The sequence below is a fragment of the Neoarius graeffei genome, chromosome 13 (genome assembly GCF_027579695.1).
Source record: "Neoarius graeffei isolate fNeoGra1 chromosome 13, fNeoGra1.pri, whole genome shotgun sequence".
Classification (NCBI taxonomy): domain Eukaryota; kingdom Metazoa; phylum Chordata; class Actinopteri; order Siluriformes; family Ariidae; genus Neoarius; species Neoarius graeffei.
This window is the reverse complement of record NC_083581.1, coordinates 32,200,791-32,224,213: the sequence shown is the minus strand read 5'-3', so window position 1 is coordinate 32,224,213 and position 23,423 is coordinate 32,200,791. Positions and strand designations below refer to the sequence as shown.

At 41.7% G+C, this 23,423-nt stretch overlaps 1 protein-coding gene across 1 annotated transcript in view; it reads left to right on the top strand.

Moving 5' to 3' along the window:
• Positions 1-1,170: 1,170 nt before the first annotated feature.
• The window catches only part of nr1d4a (nuclear receptor subfamily 1, group D, member 4a), a 35,002-nt gene continuing 12,749 nt past the window's right edge, over positions 1,171-23,423 (top strand). Inside the window, exons 1-4 of the mRNA XM_060937541.1 lie at positions 1,171-2,110; positions 22,060-22,359; positions 22,477-22,565; positions 22,659-22,803. Coding sequence (XP_060793524.1) covers positions 2,095-2,110; positions 22,060-22,359; positions 22,477-22,565; positions 22,659-22,803 — 550 coding nt within the window. The 5' untranslated portion in view covers positions 1,171-2,094. The remainder of the gene's footprint in view (positions 2,111-22,059; positions 22,360-22,476; positions 22,566-22,658; positions 22,804-23,423) is intronic.

The window sequence follows — 23,423 nt, the reverse complement described above, 5'->3', positions numbered from 1 at the left end:
AAACGCTCTGCCATTTTATTTTTCTTGACTCACAGCATATGAGCTGATTGCCTAGTAGTAGAGTAGCCAATCAGAGCATGTGATTGCTCATATCCAGTGCGTGTGGATAGAATAACAGCCAATATGAACCAGCAGTTCTGATATGACAATCTGGCATCAAGCAAAGAGTTGTTCCTGCGACCATCTCAGCTATGCTCTGTCGTCGATCAACAGAGCTTCTCTCCAAGGAACGCTGCCTTTGCGCCATGCAGCATTGTTTTCTGAGGTGTAGCCCCACCTCACACCCCATGTGTATCCTACAATGTTTAGTTTTTATTCTAACCTTTTTTTTCTCCAAAAATGGCTACTGTGATTCTGAACCAAACTATAAAAGCTATTTGTTTGTTTGTTTTCATATTATGAATGTATTTTCTTATTTTATGAACATTGATGAGAAACCTGAACTTGTTATACACTTTCAGAAATAAAGGTACCATCTTCTGTACCTTTAGTCCTTCTATGTCATGTTAACCTGGGAAGTTGGAGGCCGATGTGGCACACCTTTAATTAGCTTTTAGAGTAAAGATTTAATCAATAGTCTATCCAGTTATATACTTTAACTTATTGTTAAAGGAATACTATTCATATTTCCAGGGGAAAGATGGATGTTGAAGGTAAAAAGGATGTTTCCTGGATGGTACCACACCAGCGACAAGAAAAAGTATCATTTGGTAGCTTTATTTGTGAGCATTAGCATTAGTCTGCAGTGTTTGGTATAGTTTGGTACCTTTATTTCTGAGAGATATTAGCATTAGTCTATCGTGTTTAGGTTTTTATTCAAACTTACTTTTTAAAACGGCGATTGTGATTCTAAATCACACTTACAAACGATATGGAAAAGATCCTGTTATTCATTTGTAAGAAAGCCTTTTCTTACAGTTATTCGGCCTGTCTGTGAAACCACGAATGTATATATATTTTCAGCCACCAGAGTGCGCTGTTTCTCTGTTTTTCTCCCTGTCCCTTTGTCCCTACATGTACTTGCTGGGTTTTTTTTAGCCTTTAGATGTTTAAATGAAGCCCCGAATAGAAATGCTTGTGAATTTACAATCTGAACTAAGAATAACCTGTCTGTCAGTGTCGACAGTGTAGTGTAGTAGTAAACATATCGTAACAGATCTTAGATAACGTGTGTCCAGACATGTTTATCAAGTGAGATCTTCCATGCCAAAGCTCATGCTCAGCCTATATACATCCGTACATTGGGATCTAGCTCTGCCACGTGACCCACGCACTGGACATCTCCAAGGATTCCGAACGGTTGTGGATTTTAATAGCTGCTATCCCTGCTGTTGATGCAGCCTTCATGTCGTGACACTCCCCAGGGCGTGTTTTGACAAGTAGCAAATGCCTTTTGAAAGCAACGCGGTGGTCACGGTGAGCTCCGCCTCCGTGCCACGTGCTCGCCTGTGCCTCTCTCATGTCTCCGTGCCGCACGCTCGAACCTTTTGCATAAAATGTGTGTCAGTAGGGCAGCGATCTCTCCGGCACATGCAGAGCGCACATGCACTAGGCGGCTTTTCACCCCGAGCTCGAATAAACACATCTAATACCCCAGCTCAAATGAAAGTGCGCGGTGTGACACTAAAGCAGGGAGAGAAAACGGAGTTAGAGGGGCACGCGAGTCCAAAGAAACCACACGCATTCTCGGTCGGGTCGCTTAGTGGCACTACCCAAGTCACCTGAGCGGCACGGATGTGGGTGTGAGGGGTGTGTGTTGTGTTATCGGTAGGGTAGGGTGGGGTGCTCAAGTTTTGACAGTACGTCCCTGTACACAGATTTATTCTGAATTCTTCACAGAGCGCATGCCAGACCTGAGATCTTATTGCACCGGCAAACATATAGGCAGCGAGAAGGAACTGCAGAAACGCACCTGACAGAGCTCGGGCTTTATAAATATTGCACACTTATCTCCTGTTTTGTACGAACTACTGTTTTTTTTTCCCCCTGTGCATTGATATTTATGACTTTTTCGCCGGTTTCAATATTGTGCATATACTGAGGATCTGAGGCTGACCTACAGACAGTAATCGACTAAAACCTCGAATATCAAGAATGGATAGCAACCCTGGTAAGTAATAATAATAATAATAATAATAATAATAATAATTTACACAGACTAATGCAAATTTATGTTCAAAGATATCTGATACCTATAAATCACTTTTTGTATCTTATTGATTCAGTTGTGTGCCAAATGTATTTACGGTATCTAAGTAAGGTTTCTTGGTGTCTGCCTGTCCATTAGCCTGCAATATTGTAAATGTAGGTGAGTTTGTATGCAACATTGTGCGCATTGTTATGTCTGGGAAGTTTTGTGGTGTGCAATGCTGCTTTATTGCCTGGCGCAACGAGCAAGTGCAAGGTGCATTCTGATCTTTCAGTTTGCATACCATGAATGACTGCCAGCATTCAGCAGGTCCGTCTGACACAAGCAGCCTGAGACACGGAGGTCTAGGAGTGTTGCACGCACGCACGCGCGCGCTTCAAACTTCCTGCTCTGAGCATGAAAACAAACTCACGTGGAGCCGTGCACGCGCCTCCGCTCCAGAAGCCCGAGTGTTTGGGTTGAGCGGGCGAGCTGCCTGACGGGACATTCTGCAGCCATGCAACTGTCACTGGGGCGGGACGGAAACAGAAAAAAGCTGTTTGTGTGTCAGGGCCATAGCCTCCAGCAGCTCGATCAGATATGTGTGTCATGACATACACTACCGTTCAAAAGTTTGGGGTCACTTTGAAATGTCCTTATTTTTGAAAGAAAAGCACTGTTCTTTTCAACGAAGATCACTTTCAACTAATCAGAAATCCACTCTATACATTGCTAATGTGGTAAATGACTATTCTAGCTGCAAATGTCTGGTTTTTGGTGCAATATCTCCATAAGTGTATAGAGGCCCATTTCCAGCAACTCTCACTCCAGTGTTCTAATGGTACAATGTGTTTGCTCATTGCCTCAGAAGGCTAATGGATGATTAGAAAACGTTTGTACAATCATGTTAGCACAGCTGAAAACAGTTGAGCTCTTTAGAGAAGCTATAAAACTGACCTTCCTTTGAGCAGATTGAGTTTCTGGAGCATCACATTTGTGGGGTCGATTAAATGCTCAAAATGGCCAGAAAAATGGCTTGACTCTATTTTCTATTCATTTTACAACTTATGGTGGTAAATAAAAGTGTGGCTTTTCATGGAAAACACAAAATTGTCTGGGTGACCCCAAACTTTTGAACGGTAGTGTATTTGGGAAGTGAGGACATTTTGGCTGGTCCTCACTTTTTCAAAAGGCTGTTTGAGGGTTACGAGTTGGTTAGGTCAGGGTTAGGGTAAGGGATGGGGTTAGGCATTTACTTGTAATGGTTAAGGGTCTAAATGCATTATATCAATGAGTGTCCCCAAAAGACAGAAGTGTGTGTGTGTGTGTGTGTGTGTGTGTGCAGCACCTCCTGCTGATTTCCACAAGTCACAGAATTGCATCTAATTTCAAAAGTGATTCCTCAGTTTGTCAGCAGAAGTAGGAATAATTAGACCAATAGCAATAATTTTCCCCTACATGAAACTCTTATATTATTACTTGAACGTCCACCATAGGAACTTGACTAGTTAAGCTTATTTGCACAGGGCTTTCCTCCGGAAGGTTATCCAGGGGCCACCAAGTCCTGCTAGATCTGCTTACCTAGTGCACTGGTCTATTAACTGAAGGATGTGTTATTGGTTCAAAGGTTATAGTCACGTTCTCAGACCCGTGATTGAAACATGATGTGTCCTTTTAACCCCTTGGATTTGAGGAAATCCTGGCTTGGCCATGAAAACATGCCACACCTCACTTTATGATTAGCAAAACATCATTTCATTTTGGGACACAGAAAGGAAACATCATGCCTCTATCATAACACATGATATAGAACAGGATCACTATTGTGTAAATGGATTAAACTGGACTGACAAATATTAGCATAAGCCACTTGCAAGTGATCTCCTGTTCCACTGCACAGCTAGGCAGAAGACTAGTATTATGAAGCACTGCCAAGATTATGGTGATATCAACCAGCTGATGTTTGGTTTCATTTGCAGTGCAGGTGAAGTTATTGTAGCCTACAATTTTGGGGAACACTTAGCACATAGACTCGGCTATGACACAAATTATCTCTGACATATCTGATGGTACCAAACTGGACTTTTCAGTGTAACTGGGGTGGCATCATCAAGGATATCTTTTCCCTTGGAATAATTGGATCTTTAAAGCATTACTCTAAAAATGACATCACCTTCACCTTTGCAGGTAGCCTAATATGTAGTAGCCTATCATACTAAAAGACCGGTTAGTGGCCTAGTGGTTAGCGTGTCTGCCTCTCGATCGCGAGTTCTACTCACGGTCGGGTCATACCAAAGACCATCATAAAAATGGTACCTATTGCCATCTGGCAAGGCACGCTGCAATACAGATGTGAGTGGGGAGTCAAACTCTTGTGGTTACCAGAGGACTAGCCTCCCACTGTAACCCTAGCTATGTGAGAAGCCGAGGGCTACGGAAACAGAGATCGGCGCCGCCACGTGGCGTGGGAAGGACTTTGATATCATACTAAAGGTACAACAATGTGTGTGCTTCATGGTACCACCCAGAGCATTTTTTAACATAGTTACTGGGAGACCAAATGGTCAATGCCAAACCAGCTTCACTGGGAGACCAAATTTTAAACCAAGTTATGTCTTATCATTTGGTTCAATCAGTTGCAATTAATTAACCAAGTACCATGTAAGTATACATTTAACAAGGAAAACGAAGATCTATGTTATAAGATATACACACAAACAAAACTAAAATTTGGTTACTGAGATGGCTGATGTCAGAATCCGATGTCATTACTGTGTAACTTGTCTTTGACATAACATTTGTGCTTGGTAATTGCTCTTGATAGCTGTGTAGTCACTGTAGTGTGTTTGTCTGTATGGTGATTGGTGAACCATTTTGCATCACAGAATATGCCGCAGCGGTGCAGCCGCATGGACTCTGGGGCCTGTGATTGTATTGCCCAGACCAGTTGGTCTCCTAGTGGAAAATCCGTAAAAAATGCTCTGGTACCACCTCAGTGACAGATACAGTTTGGTACTTTTATATTTATCTGAGAGTGAACGGTTCTTTGTGTTTTTGTCATTAAGGATTCTTTGCTTCCTAAACAGGATCTAGTTTGAAACCCTTTCTGATAGGCTTCTACGACGTGAAGTTGAAGGGTTTCCTCAGAGCCTAGATTAAGGGGTCTAGATTTCATTTTGATGCTATCTTCTGTTATGACTATTGAGCTCTGTCATCTTTTATATTCCTGTAGAGAGAACTGCACTGCTGTATAGTGCTGCATTAGCTTTGTCTTAAATCAAGCCCAAAACTGGTAGTTCTGATCAGAAACCTGATATATGCTGTAAACAATACGACATAAAGGTCATATGAGGCAGTCTATAGATGAGTGTTGAATTTCGCTAAATGCAGAAACAGAATAGAGAACTCCCATGTTTCTTTAACACTCCCCCCCCCCCCCAGCTCCATTTAATTTCACGTTTTTTTTAAAATAAATAACTAAATAACAAAACAGGCGAGGCTCCGCCCACGTGCGCGATATCTTCTCCTCGTTCCCTCGCGCGCCTCCGTTCGCCTTCACGTGGATGCGCTCTGTCGGCCGCGTGCGGCGCGTGATTCCCGCACCCTCCCTCCTCTCCCCATCACCTCCCTCCTCTCCCCATCACCCTCCCTCCTCTCCCCATCACCCTCCCTCTCTCCTCATCACCCTCCCTCTCTCCTCATCACCCTCCCTCTCTTCTGCTGCTCTCGGCTCTGCTGTAGATTTCAGTGCCCGCTGCAGAGAGACGAAAGGAGGGAGGTTGGTCAGTGGGTCAGAGATTTCACCGAGGAAATGTAGCGCGTCGTCACGTTTTCCGCCTCATGCAACAGTTTTTTCCATCTTTTTCCCCCCACTTACAGGAGCTGTTTATAATTTACAGGACCTGGTGTCCTGATGCATTTCTTCTTAGACCAGTAAACAGAACAAGAACATCTTGATAAGAACGTGATCCGAAAGCATAATGTTGGACTTTTATTAGTTCTGCTTACACTACCGTTCAAAAGTTTGGGGTCACTTTGAAATGTCCTTATTTTTGAAAGAAAAGCACTGTTCTTTTCAATGAAGATCACTTTCAACCAATCAGAAATACACTCTATACATTGCTAATGTGCTAAATGACTATTCCAGCTGCAAATGTCTGGTTTTTGGTGCAATATCTACAGCAACTATCACTCCAATGTTCTAATGGTACTATGTGTTTGCTCATTGCCTCAGAAGGCTAATGGATGATTAGAAAACCCTTGTACAATCATGTTAGCACAGCTGAAAACAGTTGAGCTCTTTAGAGAAGCTATAAAACTGACCTTCCTTTGAGCAGATTGAGTTTCTGGAGCATCACATTTGTGGGGTCGATTAAATGCTCAGAAAAATGTCTCATCTCATCATCTGTAGCCGCTTTATCCTGTTCAACAGGGTTGCAGGCAAGCTGGAGCCTATCCCAGCTGACTATGGGCGAAAGGCGGGGTACACCCTGGACAAGTCGCCAGGTCATCTCAGGGCTGACACATAGACAACCATTCACACTCACATTCACACCTACGGTCAATTTAGAGTCACCAGTTAACCTAACCTGCATGTCTTTGGAGGAAACCCACACGGACAACATGCAAACTCCACACAGAAAGGCCCTCGCCGGCCACGGGGCTCGAACCCGGACCTTCTTGCTGTGAGGCGACAGCGCTAACCACTACACCACTGTGCCACCCCACCAGAAAAATGTCTTGACCATATTTTCTATTCATTTTTCAACTTATGGTGGTAAATAAAAGTGTGACTTTTCATGGAAAACACAAAATTGTCTGGGTGACCCCAAACTTTTGAACGGTAGTGTATATTAAAGCAGCTGTAAACAATTGTTCCTTCACCACCCTCACTTTTTTGCCCTTGCTGCTGGGGCAGTGATGGCTGGGTTACTAATCAGAAGGTCAGGGGTTCAAGCTCTTTGACCCTCCCTGCTCCTGGGATGCTGTATCATGGCTGACCTTGCACTCTGACCCCAACTTCCTCACAAGCAGGGATATGCAAAGAAAAGAATTTCACTCCACTGTAATGTCGGCTATGTGACAAATAAAAGTCTTCTTCTTCTTTAAGTTAATAAAACAAATCCACATAGCTTGTCATGTAAAACAAATTACTTTGTCCTAAAGACTTTCAGACATCTACGTACAGTGCTGTGCAAAAAAAAATGCTTAGGCACCCTATTTTTTCCCCCCATACAAACATTCTTATAAATTTCTATTTTATGACTTCTACATTATCGAGTCGGTACAAAAACATTTTAGAGTCCAAATGTTCGCTTTCCAGCACAAAATTAAATGTTACAGGGGGAAAAAAAGTTTGTATCTGAGCAGCATATTACATAAGAGAGCACTTTTCAGATGAAAAAAGAAAACATAATGAAGGCTACTGGGTTTTGGTGCAAAATGAAGAAGTGAGTGTGACAGTCAAAGTGTCCAGAAGAACTGTGGCTGGTTCTGTAAGACGCTCAGTAAAACCTACAGCTCATTTCTTTATAAAACTGCACTCATTGTACCTGAGACTACTATTTTATTTTTTCAAAGCAAAGAGTCATCTCACACCAAATATTGACTTTGTTTCATTTATTATGGCTTATTGCTGTTTATAGCAAGAAGGTTCTGGGTTCAAGCCCAGTGGCCGACAAGGGCCTTTTTGTGTGGAGTTTGCATGTTCTCCCCATGTCTGCGTGGGTTTCCTCCGATTTCCCCCACAGTCCAAAGACATGCAGCTTAGGTTAACTGGCTACTCTAAATTGCCCATTGATCAAGCTTGGAGAGGGATGGGCTCCGCCAAGTTTAAATGCCCTGGACACACCAATGATGGACTGTTAAAATGTCATCAGTGGTGCCCCTACGGCCCTTGCTGGCCGTAGGGATGAAGAAGAAGAAGACGGCTGTTTATAGTATTTTCTTTTTAATGTTGAAATATTTCATTATTTTTTGGTCTACAGCATTTCTTTACATGTGGCTAAGACTTTTGCACAGGACTGTATGTACTTGACAAAGCGCTGACACTGGACACTTCCATAAATGTAAAATAAACATCTGACACAAAGCTTCATGTTTTTCTTTGCTTTTTTTTTATTATTAGCCTTCGGTTTTGTAGCTCATCCCCTATACAAGTTCCTGTGAATGAGTTGTTACTGTAGAAATGATAATGTATTAGAACAAGCGGATTAATATAAACCTGTCAAACCTTGAACTATATGCAGTATCATGTTATCATGTACTGTATAACCACTGTTATCATGTTATCATGTACTGTATAACCACTGTTATACAGTACCGGTGCTATTATTTAAAAAAAATGGTTCAACACCTTCTGACCAATCAGATTTGAGCATACAACTGTAGTATAAATTAATAGTCCAGTGTGACCTTGACCTATTTAGAGAAGTGATCCCTTTTATTAACAAACACTCAATGTTACTGGAGCAGTATGGTATGTATCTCTACATCTCTCCTCTGTTTTATGTTACACTGAGCCTTCATGTGTGATGTTTGAAACTCTATAAAGTGCTACAATATGTTGATAGCATGACTCACAAGTCCCTATACTTTGACAATGAAACATGAACATGATATTGAGATCACGCTGGACAGCGACCGTATAAGCCAAGGGGTTTTAACATTTTGCAGAGATGGTAAAATGAGCGGAAGAGCAGGGTGAGACTGGGAAATGATTGTGCCTGTAGAGAGGTCACGTTCCTGTGTCTGACTTTACTCACATGCGGATTAAAGTTTGCATGAGGAGTCTAAGCTCATGATGAGCTGTTAGGGTCCTGCTGATTCTTTAATTAACATGAGTATTTGCACTGACCCTAATTTAGTATCCTCTTTCTACTCTGTATTCACATGTTGTCTGGGTGGGGCTACTGAACTAATCTCAGGTAAAGACCTGAGTCACACATTATGGAAGTGTGTCAACACTAAATCCCCCAAACACATGCTCGCTGTGGGATTATAAAAACACCCGTGTTTACCGAACGACGTGCAGCATGAGGTCGCAGCAGTGCTGAAGAGGGCCTGAGCCAGGGGAAGCATCTGTTTATATCTGTCTTCCTCATTCACAGAGCAGAGGTTATTTGCAATGTGCAGCTTGTAGCCTCAAACCTTTTCCTGTTGTTTACTTGGGAGGCAGCAACGGCAGAGTTCAAGGAACAGGCTAGTGTAAAATGACTGTTAAGGCTATGGGGTTGAGTAGACCATACTAACTCAGAGGTTTTAAATTTAGTTTATTGTTTGGATGAGGATACATGCATTTGTAGTATTGCATATCCATGAGTTTGGAAATAATAAGCATAGGCCTGCAGATGTGCATGTTATTAAATCTTATTTGCCCTGGGAGGTCCTGGAAGTCCAAAATTAACTCATGTTAAAACAAACAAACAAAAAATAAATAATCAGGAGACGTGATAGTTTGGCGAAAAGTAAATCGAAATGAATTAAATGTTTCCCATTCGCAGCTGATTAGTCATGACATATTTGGTCTGTGAACTGCACCATTTCAGTTTTGCACTAGGGCTACAAAACTAAAGTGTCTAACAATTAATGAAAGCTTACAGCTACCAGCTTAGCATTGTGCAAACAACATGCCCTAATCAACATCCACCTGCCTCAACACAAGTACTGTTAAGTCGACTTTACATTAAGTCTACTTAATGCACAAGCGACAGACTCAGTTCCAGTTTGTGTTTTTAAGATATGAACTTAGTCTTTTAAAAGTAAGTCTGTGATGATTGCACAATGTTAAACTAGCTCATCTCCCTTATTCACTAAATTGGCCTAGGCACTCCAGTCAAAACTAATCAAGCATTCTTTGAACACTGAACATATCTCGTGATAATATTTGGCAAAAAGGGAAAATTGGGCAGCACTGTGGTGCAGTGGGTAGCATTGGCACATCACAAAGCGGATTTCCATTGCAGTTTTGCACAAAATAGAAGCAATTAAAAAAAAAAAAGTTGACTAAACACAATTGTGAATGGTCTGTGTTTCCACTGAGTGATGTTATGCGACTAAAGCTAGGTTTTCTCTTTCATGATAGTCATTCCACTTTGACATGGCAACAGATCTCCAAAACCCAATAAGTATTAACACGGTGATTTCGATTGCATCCACTGCAATAGTCGTGACTTAAATACGATATGTATTTCCATTTCTATTTTACAAAATGTTGCTTTTGCCTGAAAAAAAAACCTCATGTGGGAATATAATTTTTTTAGCGATATTTGAGAGTTTTTTTTCAAATTCATGTTTCCATTACTCATTTTTTAGTTCGCAGTGCCAACTTGTATATTAAGCAGTTTAATGGAAACCTGTGTACAGCTTCTTAGTCTGAGCTGATCCTGAGCTTTGGTTACTGTCTGTGCGGAGTTTCCTCCAAGTTCTCCGGTTTCCCTCCATCTTCCAAAAACATGCTGGTAGATGGACTGGCTACTCTTCCCCAAGACGTGAATGTGAGTGTGTGAATGTGAGTGTGCGCATGACGCTCTGTCATTTACTAGCTTCCCATATAGGACTATGGAAGGTTCATGCCTACAGTAGTATTCCTGGGAAAGACTCCGGATCCACCGTGACCATGACAAGGATAATGTGGTTACTGAAGATGAATGAGTTTTGCTAAAAAAGAAAAAAAAGCAGGCTGCAAAATATATTAGAATTTATTATATCTACATTCACTGGATATGAGCAATTGCATGCTCTCATTGGCTACTCTGCTACTAGACTATCAGCTCATATACCATGAGTAGAGAAAAACAAAATGTCAGAACGTTTTACTGAACCAACCAAGGACGAAATAAAAACTCTACTTGAAAACAAAACCCCAAAAAATACACAAAAAAAGCACAACAAAATATGGAATTCAAGTGCTTGATGGTAAAAACGTATCTTTTTTTTATTTTTCAAGAATTATTATTATTATTATTATTATTATTATTATAATAGCATTTTTCACAAATTGCTCCTGTCATTTTGCCAGTTTGTTTACATTCTTCATCTTTAAGCATTAAAATTTGTTGAATTTTTTTTAGTCTGGTTCAAAAGCTCAAAGAAGTTTGAAAATTACAGAACTGAAATGTCTAATCAGAATTAAATAAATGTCTAAAGCTATTCTATACCTCGGCACGACAGCAAGACAGCACTTTCTAGAAAAAAAAAAAAAAACAACAAAAAAAAAAACATGAAAGTAAATTTGTGTAGCCATTGATAGGTTTATAAGAAGTCTGCCTAGCGGAAACAATTTTGTTGGACGTTTTGTATAAAGTCATTTATCGAATTTGCAAAAATTCAAAGTAAAAATGGTCCTCCGTTTCTCAAAATCCAGTGAATATGGATATAATAAAACAATTATTCCACTCAATCTTGTCCTACATGGCTTATAGCCAACTCGGTGCTATGCGCCTCGTCAGCTATCAGCTCATGTACGACTCGATTTTGTGGAATAACTGTTAAATAGACCATTAGGCTAGTATCTCACTGGGCTTGCGAATGTCATTCGCGAGAGATTTTCAAAAGTGTCTTGAAACATTCGCGGGGCTTCTCAATTTCCTCGCAAGAGTCGCAAAGTGTCGCTCCTTCGTCTCTGAAATTTTGAACATGTTCAAAAAATTTGCGCGACAAAATTTCTCTCAAAGTAGCCGCAAATGCGTCGCTGGTGTCGCAAAGCCGTCGCGAACCCTTCTCAAGTCAGTTTCCGTGAGGCTTCGTCTACTTCCCTGCCTGCCGAGGGAAAGCCGGGCTGCGACAGCCTGCGATTAGTCGGAGACACAACAATTGTGGTAAAATATGCGAATATCAATTCAGTGTGATTCCAAGTGAAAATTGTCGCTAATTCGCATATTTTATCGCAGTTGTTGTGTCTCCAACTAGTCGCAGCCCAGTGAGATACTCATCTCATCTCATTATCTCTAGCCGCTTTATCCTGTTCTACAGGGTCGCAGGCAAGCTGGAGCCCATCCCAGCTGACTACGGGCGAAAGGCGGGGTACACCCTGGACAAGTCGCCAGGTCATCACAGGGCTGACACATAGACACAGACAAGCATTCAGACTCTCATTCACATTTACGGTCAATTTAGAGTCACCAGTTACCCTAACCTGCATGTCTTTGGACTGTGCGGGAAACCGGAGCACCCGACAACATGCAAACTCTGCACAGAAAGCCCCTTGCCGGCCATGAACCCGGACCTTCTTGCTGTGAGGCGACAGCGCTAACCACTACACCACCGTGCCGCCCCAGTGAGATACTGGCTTTATGAATTGGAATACATAAGTTTAGAGCGGCGGCACGGTGGTGTAGTGGTTAGCGCTGTCGCCTCACAGCAAGAAGGTCCGGGTTCGAGCCCTGCGCCCGGCAAGGGCCTTTCTGTGCGGAGTTTGCATGTTTTCCCCGTGTCCGCGTGGGTTTCCCCCACAGTCCAAAGACATGCAGGTTAGGTTAACTGGTGACTCTAAATTGACCGTAGGTGTGAATGTGAGTGTGAATGGTTGTCTGTGTCTATGTGTCAGCCCTGTGATGACCTGGCGACTTGTCCAGGGTGTACCCCGCCTTTCGCCCGTAGTCAGCTGGGATAGGCTCCAGCTTGCCTGCGACCCTGTAGAACAGGATAAAGCGGCTAGAGATAATGAGATGAGATGAGATGAGATGAGATGAGATGAGGTCTGTTAGAGCACAAACCTGACCAGAATCTGGTTTGGGCACCTCTGATAGCCTACATTCTGTAAGGTAAACACAGCCTTGGCAAATAATAGTGCTTTAAAAGCAACATGGCGGTCCTCTCGGGTCTTATTTGGGTCACAGGAATGAGTAATACAGTAACGGTCGTTTCTTATTATAAGATTGAGAGAGTGTTGTGGGAAAACGCGGCGGATGAAAGGTCCAGGCAAAGCCGCAGAGCACATTCTCACCAAACGTGACCCCCCTCCCCCCATCCTTTTAGCGCAGCGTTGCAAAAGAGCGAGACGTCCTTGAGCGCGCGCCACTGACATGAAATCACCGAACCGATTTGTGACGTCATGCACGAGACCGCGGATTTCGCAGCTCCATGTGAGGAGTCGGTCAGGTGCAGCTCGCTGCTGGCTCCGTGCCACAGGAGCGCGAGGAGCCGCTATTGGCGTGGAGGGAAGAGGCGTGAGCGCGCGGCCACGTGACACCAACCCGAAGTGGCTCATCCAAGTCACATGACCGGAGATGCAGGAGGATGCGGTGCAGAAAGAAAGAATGAAAGAATGACACAGAGAGAGAGAGAGAGAATGCACCACAGGAGCTAATGCTCCTGTTTTTTTTTTTTTGCAGTGCCAAAAACTGGGCTATGAAATAAAATTAGGCCACTATATCTGCAAGTAAAAAATAAAAAAATCCTGTATTTATTTATTTATTTATTTATTTTTAAATCTGGGCGGCACGGTGGTGTAGTGGTTAGCGCTGTCGCCTCACAGCAAGAAGGTCCTGGGTTCGAGCCCCGGGGCCGGCGATGGCCTTTCTGTGTGGAGTTTGCATGTTCTCCCCGTGTCCGCGTGGGTTTCCTCCGGGTGCTCCGGTTTCCCCCACAGTCCAAAGACATGCAGGTTAGGTTAACTGGCAACTCTAAATTGACCGTAGGTGTGAATGTGAGTGTGAATGGTTGTCTGTGTCTATGTGTCAGCCCTGTGATGACCTGGCGACTTGTCCAGGGTGTACCCCGCCTTTCGCCCGTAGTCAGCTGGGATAGGCTCCAGCTTGCCTGCGACCCTGTAGAAGGATAAAGCGGCTAGAGATAATGAGATGAGATGAGATTTTTAAATCTGATAATAGCGCTGTCGCCTCACAGCAAGAAGGTGCGGGTTCGAGCCCCATGGCCGGCGAGGGCCTTTCTGTGCGGAGTTTGCATGTTCTCCCCGTGTCCGCGTGGGTTTCCTCCGGGTGCTCCGGTTTCCCCCACAGTCCAAAGACATGCAGGTTAGGTTAACTGGTGACTCTAAATTGACCGTAGGTGTGATTGTGAGTGTGAATGGTTGTCTGTGTCTACGGTATGTGTTATCCCTGTGATGACCTGGCGACTTGTCCAGGGTGTACCCCGCCTTTCGCCCGTAGTCAGCTGGGATAGGCTCCAGCTTGCCTGCGACCCTGTAGAACAGGATAAAGCGGCTAGAGATAATGAGATGAGGTGAGACATTCTTCGAAAAAAAAGAGGCCTTTATGATCACTTCTTTAGTACTCCATTTGATTAAGGATTTGTATAATGTTCCTAAAATGGTTTTACTTGAAGCCCTTTCTTGCCCTGGGAAACACCCATCCATCCATCCATCCATCCATCCGTTATCTGTAGCCGCTTATCCTGTCCTACAGGGTCGCAGGCAAGCTGGAGCCTATCCCAGCTGACTATGGGCGAGAGGCGGGGTACACCCTGGACAAGTTGCCACGTCATCACAGGGCTGACACATAGACACAGACAACCATTCACACCTACATTCACACCTACTTTCACACAGACAACCATTCACACCTAATTTAGAGCCACCAATTAGCCTAGCCTGCTAAGGTAAGAGAGATGAGACTGAGGTGGTATGGGCACATCCTGAGAAGAGATGCAGAGCATGTTGGAAGGAGAATGTTGAGGATGGAGCTGCCAGGCAAACGAAAACGAGGAATGCCAAAGAGGAGATACATGGATGTGGTGAGAGAGGACATGAAAGTGGCAGGTGTGGTAGAGAAGGATGTGGAAGACAGGGAGAAATAGACATGAAAGATCCGCTGTGGCGACCCCTAATCGGGAGCAGCCAAAAGAAGAAGAAGAATTAGCCTAACCTGTATGCCTTTGGACTGTGGGGGAAAAAAGGAGCACCTGGAGGAAACCCACGCAGACAGGGGGAGAACATGCAAACTCTACACAGAAAGGCCCTTGCCGGGCTCAAACCCAGGACCTTCTTGCTGTGAGGCGACAGTGCTAACCACTACACCACCGTGACGCCCCCTGGGAAACACTCAGTTGTAAAATTCTGCGCTGAAAATTTAAACATTCCCCGTTAACCTATAACAACTGAAAACTCCTCAAGGGTTCTAGATTTAATCTATATTATCTCTCATCTCATTATCTCTAGCCACTTAGTATTATTATTATTTTACTTCAAAGATATGGATAAAGTGCTCAGTAACAGATATCCAGAAAACAAAACACTGCATCTAGACTGACACACTGTACTTACATTACCTATATGTACTAGAGCGGTGGCTACAGTTATCGACACCTTTCAGATTTAGCAATAAAAACGATTTTACAAAGGTCAGTTTCAGTTACAACAGTTATTATTGGTTAATTAATCAATCGGAAGACCCACCTCACCCTTCGATCTTGTCATCTGATGACACAGCTTGTTACTGGAGATGGAATTTTTTTTCGCACGATCAGCAATTTGAGGAAAACCCGGACGTTATCATCGTGTCATGGTGGAAAGATCACGGACATGTTTTTACTGATCAAATTCACCGATATTTCATGATCTCCTTGACAAAACCTACTTTGTTTCTTACTCTTTCATTTGACAGCCGCCATTTTGTATCTAAACGTGCGTTTGAGAAGTCACGTGGGGTGTCGATAATAGTTTCACTGGTGTCCACTATTATCGACACCCTGTGGAATTAAGTGACATTTACAACTGTTATGTATCAATCTTTGTGTAACATTATTGAAGTAGATGAAGTACTTTAAAAAAATAAAAGTGCTGTGATTTATAATATATATATTTTTCTGATTCATAACAGAATGGAATGTTTATAGAGTATTTGGAATCTGATTGCAATAAATAGAATTAGACCAGAATTAAATTCCTAGCACATAAAAAAAATTTACATGCTTGAAATATTCAGATTTTTCTATTCCATTCAGAATTTTTTTTTGCAATTTGTTGTAAATATCTACCACATATTACAACATCAGTAGACATTTTATATTTTTAGATGTAAATTTAAACTCTCAATTTAAAAAAATCGACCTTTGACAATATCAATTGCCTGTTGACATTTATTGGTAAACTACAAATCTAGAAATTAATCCAAACAACAATGAATGATTAACAGAATGTGATCTACGAAAATACTTAGAAAGTGGAACAAAAAGATTTTCTGACACAGGTTAAACATTATTAGTTCATTTGTTTACAAACATTGGAATTACTTCCTCATTTACATAAGTAACGACATCGATATGTTTATGTAAAAAATATTTTGTACTAAATATAAGTCTATGTAAAACAAATTTTAAATAAAAACTAGGTTTTGTTAACTTAATACCACATACCGATTATTTTTTTATAAATAATCATCTGGATGTCGATAATTGTGGAACGGTGTCAATAACTGTAGACAAAGGTGTCGATAGTTGTGGAACGGTGTCACATGATCTGATACACTAAGTAATTGGGAATCAACTAATTTTTTTTTCCAGTGGAAGTTCGAGTAATTATTCATGCGCAATTCATGTATTGAAAGTCTTTTCTACTTTTGCAATGGCCAAAAGATTGTTAACTTGTCAATAATTGTAGCTGCCGCTCTAGTACACTAGTAGATATTTAGGCAGTCCCTGAAAGCGGCGCTCCTGAAGAGTGTATGAGGAAAATATTTGCAAGGGCGCAAAATCAACCTGAATAGAATAGTAATATTATAGCATATGAACCATTGAATTGTGTAGTGTAGTGTATTTCATGTTAATAAATTGCTGCATTGTCTTGTCACAATGATACCAATAATGAGATACACATCACAGTTACGAATACATGTTTATTCCTTTCTTTGACATCGCATGACATGCACCAGAAACAACACAATGACATTTATTATGGTGTGACTCTGTTGGGTGTCTGGTGGACAGCAGTGAACCAGCACTTTTACTTTACATCATTACTATATAGTTACCATCCAATATCAAACTTGATGTCAAACAGTTGTCTGGTTACATCTGTCACATCCACGCACATTAGCGCATGCACAGCACCATTAAGACTAATTACTATGCACCTGTTCCTGATGAGAGTGCAATCACAGCGCATACATATAAGGACTTTCAGTAACACACAGATTTTGTGAAGTATACACTCTGAACCCTTCATCTGACGTTACCAAGCCTTGTATTTTGTATTGCTGTTCTGGTTTTGACCCTGTTTGTGTTTTTGGACTGTGAATATTGTATTCCCTCTGATATCCTGTCTGTGCCTCACTCCACCACTGCCTGTTTTTCGACTCTGCCTTTGTCTACATTTTGGATCTGTTTGCTAACGTGCTTTCAATAAAACTCTTTCTGCGATTACATCTGTCTATCGCCCTTACGTGACAGAAACCGTCAATTGTCCAACAAGCTAGTGGACTAATCAAACTGTTTTAACTCGTTTTATATGAAACTGTTGTGAATATTTTCTGTAAAATGTGTGAGTAAATAATCCCGTTATTTTTGAAAAAGCAAATTAAAAATAAGTGCTGGATAAAAACCCATCCATCATATGTAAATAAAGATACAAACTTTATTGTCAGGTGGTCAAGTGTTTATGAGATAAATTGCCTTTCACTTATGAGCAGGTTCCCTGTGGTGGTACATGTTTGTATGGACGTTGTCCATTCAAGCCATCAAAAATCAGGTAGATGCATTTCTCTTAAGTATGGAGCTCCACTCTGCGTGTGCAGGGAGCTCTACTAGTAACAACTTATAATTTATAATCACAGTTAAATTGGTCTCAAATGTATTAGCTCATTAACTCACTCCACCTGTACTTTCAGAATTTTTTTTTTTCTGGAGTGATGAAGCATTTTCAAACTCTATAGCATGGGTTCTTAGACCTTTTACAGCCATGGGCCCTTTTAACTGTAACATACAACATCAGTCCATGGTTCCCCTTACAAAATATTTATTTTATGAACACAATCCAACTCTTCCAACATTAGACTTGTTATTTAAATGTGTACAGTAATGTTCAGGCTATTTGTTGAAATTTTGATTCCTGAATTAATGGTTAGAGAAGTAGCTTTGGGATCTAAAGGTTGCTGGTTCAATTCCCTGGACCAGCAGGAATGGCAGAAGTGCCCTTGAGCAAGGCACCTAACCCCTAACTGCTCCCCAGGCTGCTCTGGATATGTTGGCTCTGGATAAGAGTGTCTGCTAAATGCTGTTAATGTAATGTGATGAACTTTCCACGAATAGTAGATTAGTTGACATTTCTAGTTCTGCATATTGTACATGGATTATTGTTTGAATTAAAGCCATTTGATTCAAATGAGCTCATTATTAATATAATAAATACAATAACTTTGATGATGGTGGGTGGTGTAACAAAAAAAAAATACAGGTCCCCTGTCTATGCTTTCTGGACCCCACTTAGAGAACCATGGCTTTAAAATATATCTCATAATACTGTTGTAATAATTTAATGTGATTTTAACACGGGAATATGGCTATGTAAATCTACAGACTTTAAAAAACTCCAATAAAGTTCCATAAAATATCATCTCTTAAAAATAAAAACTCGACTACAATCACTTGGATGGTGAATGCGTAAGCCAGTAATACCGTTTTAACACATGCATTTATTCTGAGTCTGCTTTTATTAGGGAAGCACAATATATTGCTTATTAATCATTAATGCGGTATAGGCCTTTGTAGTACTTATATTATAGAGGAATGCAATACAGAGTCCTAACCAAGCTTCAGAAGTCTTATTGTGTTCTCTGAGCATCCAAACCAACCCTAGGCATTGCAGATAAGTGTTTCTGTTTATGATTGAATAAATTACAACATATTCAACATATTGCACTGTGTCACCAAGAGTTCAGCACTGTTTTAATATATATAATATATTATGAGGCACATTATTATCAACATTATACATATAACAATATTTTTTGCAATATAATATTTATTTCATATTATGTAGCCCTTCCACCGATCCAAGATTATGCAACATTGCATCACTTTACTCTGAATTTAACGACTAGCTCAAAGTAAAGCGCACAACAAAACATTGCCCGACTTGCTGGACCAGTTGGTTTCTTTACTATTGTTCTCATTCTGACATGTTATCCTGTTTATATTAAGAGCTACTTTCCAAACTAACAGCTACAGGAACTTGTATTGCAGATACACCACATAATCTACAACTATTAATAAATTATTAAACATGTAGTTGTTATTTAAGAAAAATGTATAATTGTTGATATGGCAAATTTTCTGTTCAGAGATGTTTATTTAACATTTATCAAAGTCAGTGCTTTGTAACAGTCAGTAGGTTTTCCTCCACAGGAAAGTCTTCAGGACAGAGGAATTTGTGCTTTCTGGTTTAACATAACAAGAAACCAAAAAAGACAGGCTATGGAGGTGTTTAGAGCTGTTGTAACCAAAGGGATGCCAGGAAATAACTTGTGGTCTAGGGGTTAGCACTGTCGCCTCACAGCAAGAAGGGTCTGGGTTCGAACCCAGTGGCCAACGAGGGCCTTTCTGTGTGGAGTTTGCGTGTTCTCCCCGTGTCTGCGTGGGTTTCCTCCCACAGATATGCAGGTTAGGTTAATTGGTGGCTCTAAATTGAGTGTGAATGGTTGTTTGTGTTTCTGTGTGTGTCAGCCCTGCGATGAGCTGGTGACTTGTCCAGGGTGTACCCTGCCTCTTGCCCATGGTCAGCTGGGATAGGATCCAGCTTGTGATCTGTGGTTACAGATTAAAAAAAAAAAAACAGCGAGTAAAAATTTAATATTTTCAAATTGCTGTGATATAAGAATAAATACATAAATAGAGGATATTATACAGTGGCGCGAAGATATTAAGTTTATGTTCGAGTGGTGAACATATTTCATGAGTGAACATAGTGAACAAGTGAAATATTTTTCAACACGAGAACATAAACTTCATATCTTTGCACCACCGTGTAATTATATAAACACATGTTCTTTATATTATATGGACACAGCCACAACCCCCCCCCCCCCCCCCCCCCCCCGCACAATAATTAGATGAATTTGAATTATGAATAACAACATGCGTCAAGTTAGTGGGAAAACATTGGGAGTGATGTCACCAGAGTGAAATATCGGGAAATATGTCACTCAGCTCCACAATGTATTTGGTATGAAAAATATGAGTTTTTCAATATGAGAAAATAAAATTTATATCTTCAAGCCATGTGATTTTCTTTTTATTATATAGACACATTCACAAACAAAAAGTACTTAAATTTATTAAAACAATTCATCGATATCCTCACGAGTGAGGATATTGGAAAATATGTTACTCAATGTCCCGGATGTAGTTCCTATGAAAAATACGAGTGGCATATTTCCCAGTAAAGCATTTGTGTCTGTATAATAAAAAGTAATAAAATATTTGTGCTCTTATCGAAAAATAATCAACTTTGAGGTGGAAACAACATCATATCATAATAACATGCCCAATAAGATACATAAAATCCACATTCTGCTTGTGAGATTCTTATGTTAGTGATCAAATTTACCATTATAGTGATACTCATCTTATCTCATTATCTCTAGCCCCTTTATCCTGTTCTACAGGGTCGCAGGCAAGCTGGAGCCTATCCCAGCTGACTATGGGCGAAAGGCGGGGTACACCCTGGACAAGTCGCCAGGTCATCACAGGGCTGACACATAGACACAGACAACCATTCACACTCACATTCACACCTACGGTCAATTTAGAGTCACCAGTTAACCTAACCTGCATGCCTTTGGACTGTGGGGGAAACCGGAGCACCCGGAGGAAACCCACGCGGACACGGGGAGAACATGCAAACTCCACACAGAAAGGCCCTCGCCGGGCGCAGGGCTCAAACCTGGACCTTCTTGCTGTGAGGCGACGGCGCTAACCACTACACCACCGTGCCGCCCTTTATAGTGATACTATTATTGTAAACTTTCTGATATATACGGACCATGAGTTGGCCTAGTGGATAGCGTGTCTGCCTCTCGATTGGGAAATCGTTAGTTCTACTCACGGTCGGGTCATACCAAAGACCATCGTAAAAATGGTACCTACTGCCATACCTTGCTATGTGAGAGGCTGAGGGCTATGGATATCAGCGCCGCCACATGGCGTGGGAAGGACTTTGAGTTATATATATATATATATATATATATATATATATATATATATATATATATATATCCTAGTATTAGATGACTGATATTAGTGTCAAAGTAAACGATTTGAACTCATAAATATATCACAACTAGTCATTGCAGTACTTTTCTGCATTGTGTAGGTGAGCTTGTCATTTGCGTAATATGAGTCCCCAGTGTATCACTTTCCTAAATCTCATCAGCAAATTTAATGTCCCAGTTTTGAACACAACTGGGTAAAACTGGGTGAGTGTGATGTACTGTACTTTACTTTACTTTGCACCAAAGAAGGTCTAGAAGTTATATTATGAGAAATAAATTCTCATCAAGGGCGGCACGGTGGTGTAGTGGTTAGCGCTGTCGCCTCACAGCAAGAAGGTCCTGGGTTTGAGCCCCGTGGCTGGCGAGGGCCTTTCTGTGTGGAGTTTGCATGTTCTCCCCGTGTCCGCGTGAGTTTCCTCCGGGTGCTCCGGTTTCCCCCACAGTCCAAAGACATGCAGGTTAGGTTAACTGGTGACTCTAAATTGACCGTAGGTGTGAATGTGAGTGTGAATGGTTGTCTGTGTCTGTGTCAGCCCTGTGATGACCTGGCGACTTGTCCAGGGTGTACCCCGCCTTTCGCCCGTAGTCAGCTGGGATAGGCTCCAGCTTGCCTGCGACCCTGTAGGACAGGATAAAGTGGCTAGAGATAATGAGATGAGATGAAATTCTCATCAAAGTATGTGATAAACTGGTACAAACCAGTTTGGTTTGCAGTTTGATCAAACTCATGTGTTTGGTGTTTCTAATTTCTAATTGGGCTTTTTTCAGGAGGTGTTATACTATATGCTGGCTCTAGTGGCAGTGCCAGCCCAAGCCCAGGAAGCCCATCCAGTGGGTACCAGACCCAGTCACCATCCACACATTCACAACCTTCATCCCCAGAGGAGGTCACCTTCACAGAAGTTGGTGCTCTGAAGCAACATGGCAGCAGTGGGACTCCCTCCTCTCCCAAACTGGTCTTTCAGTTCCCAGAGATCTACAGCAGCTCAACAGCATCCTCCAACCAGAATACCTACTCCCACCCCATTGCTGGAAAGAGGCCATGTGGCTTTACCGGCACCTTTACCAGTAGGCACTAGATTTCACTGTCCATAAAGATAAAATGCTTAGTCATAACAGCGATAAATTAATTCTTGTTTTTTTTTCCCTCCCCCTAATCTTGTTCCCTCTGTCCTATTCTCTCAGAAGCTGGAGGTATGGTCCTACTCTGTAAAGTGTGCGGTGACATCGCGTCAGGCTTCCATTATGGAGTTCATGCATGTGAGGGTTGCAAGGTAAAACCCAGACACATTGATATACAGGGAAATTAATTTCCTCGTGATGGAGCCCCAAGTCTCACTTTGTCTCCTGATTTTCACTCCTGCCAGGGTTTCTTTCGCCGCAGCATTCAGCAGAATATTAACTACAAGATGTGCATGAAGAATGAGAATTGCCTGATCATGCGCATGAACCGCAACCGTTGCCAGCACTGCCGTTTCAAGAAGTGTCTGGCCGTGGGCATGTCCCGTGATGGTGAGTGTCATCATTGCCTTGTGTCATCCCATCTCTGCATCGCAAAGACGGCTCCACAACAGCCTTCCAAAGACAGAGAAAAACGAAGGCTTCACATTTCTCAACCTACGTACTCCATTTAGCTTTTGCACAGTTAGGAAGTTTTTAGGAGAGCACATCTTTTTTGGCTGAAGTGCAGCCTTGCTCTTGTCTTTCTCCTGCCATTTGCAGTATGTTATGCATCTTTCTCTCTCTCTCTCTCTCTCTCTCTCTCTGAGCAAGTTTAAGCCTTCTCCTGCACACTCCCTAAGCTCTCCTTCCTCCACCCATTCCACAGACAGTGATTTATGAGGGCTGGAGTCATGCAGTCCCTGAAGCTATCCGTCATCTGGAAAACTGCAGCAAGTACAAGAATTATTTTGGGAAACTGGAACACAGGCAACTAGATTACCCCACATGTGCCCTTATGATAGCTTCTGCAATGAATAGCCTGCCGCTGCATCAATTAAGCAAGAGTTGCAAAAAATAAATAAATAAATAAATAAATAAATAAAAATAAAGCAGTGGCTCTGTTGCCCCCTTGGTGAAACAATGAACCATTCATTTCCTGTTTCTGTAGTTTTCTCACAAGAAAAACATAA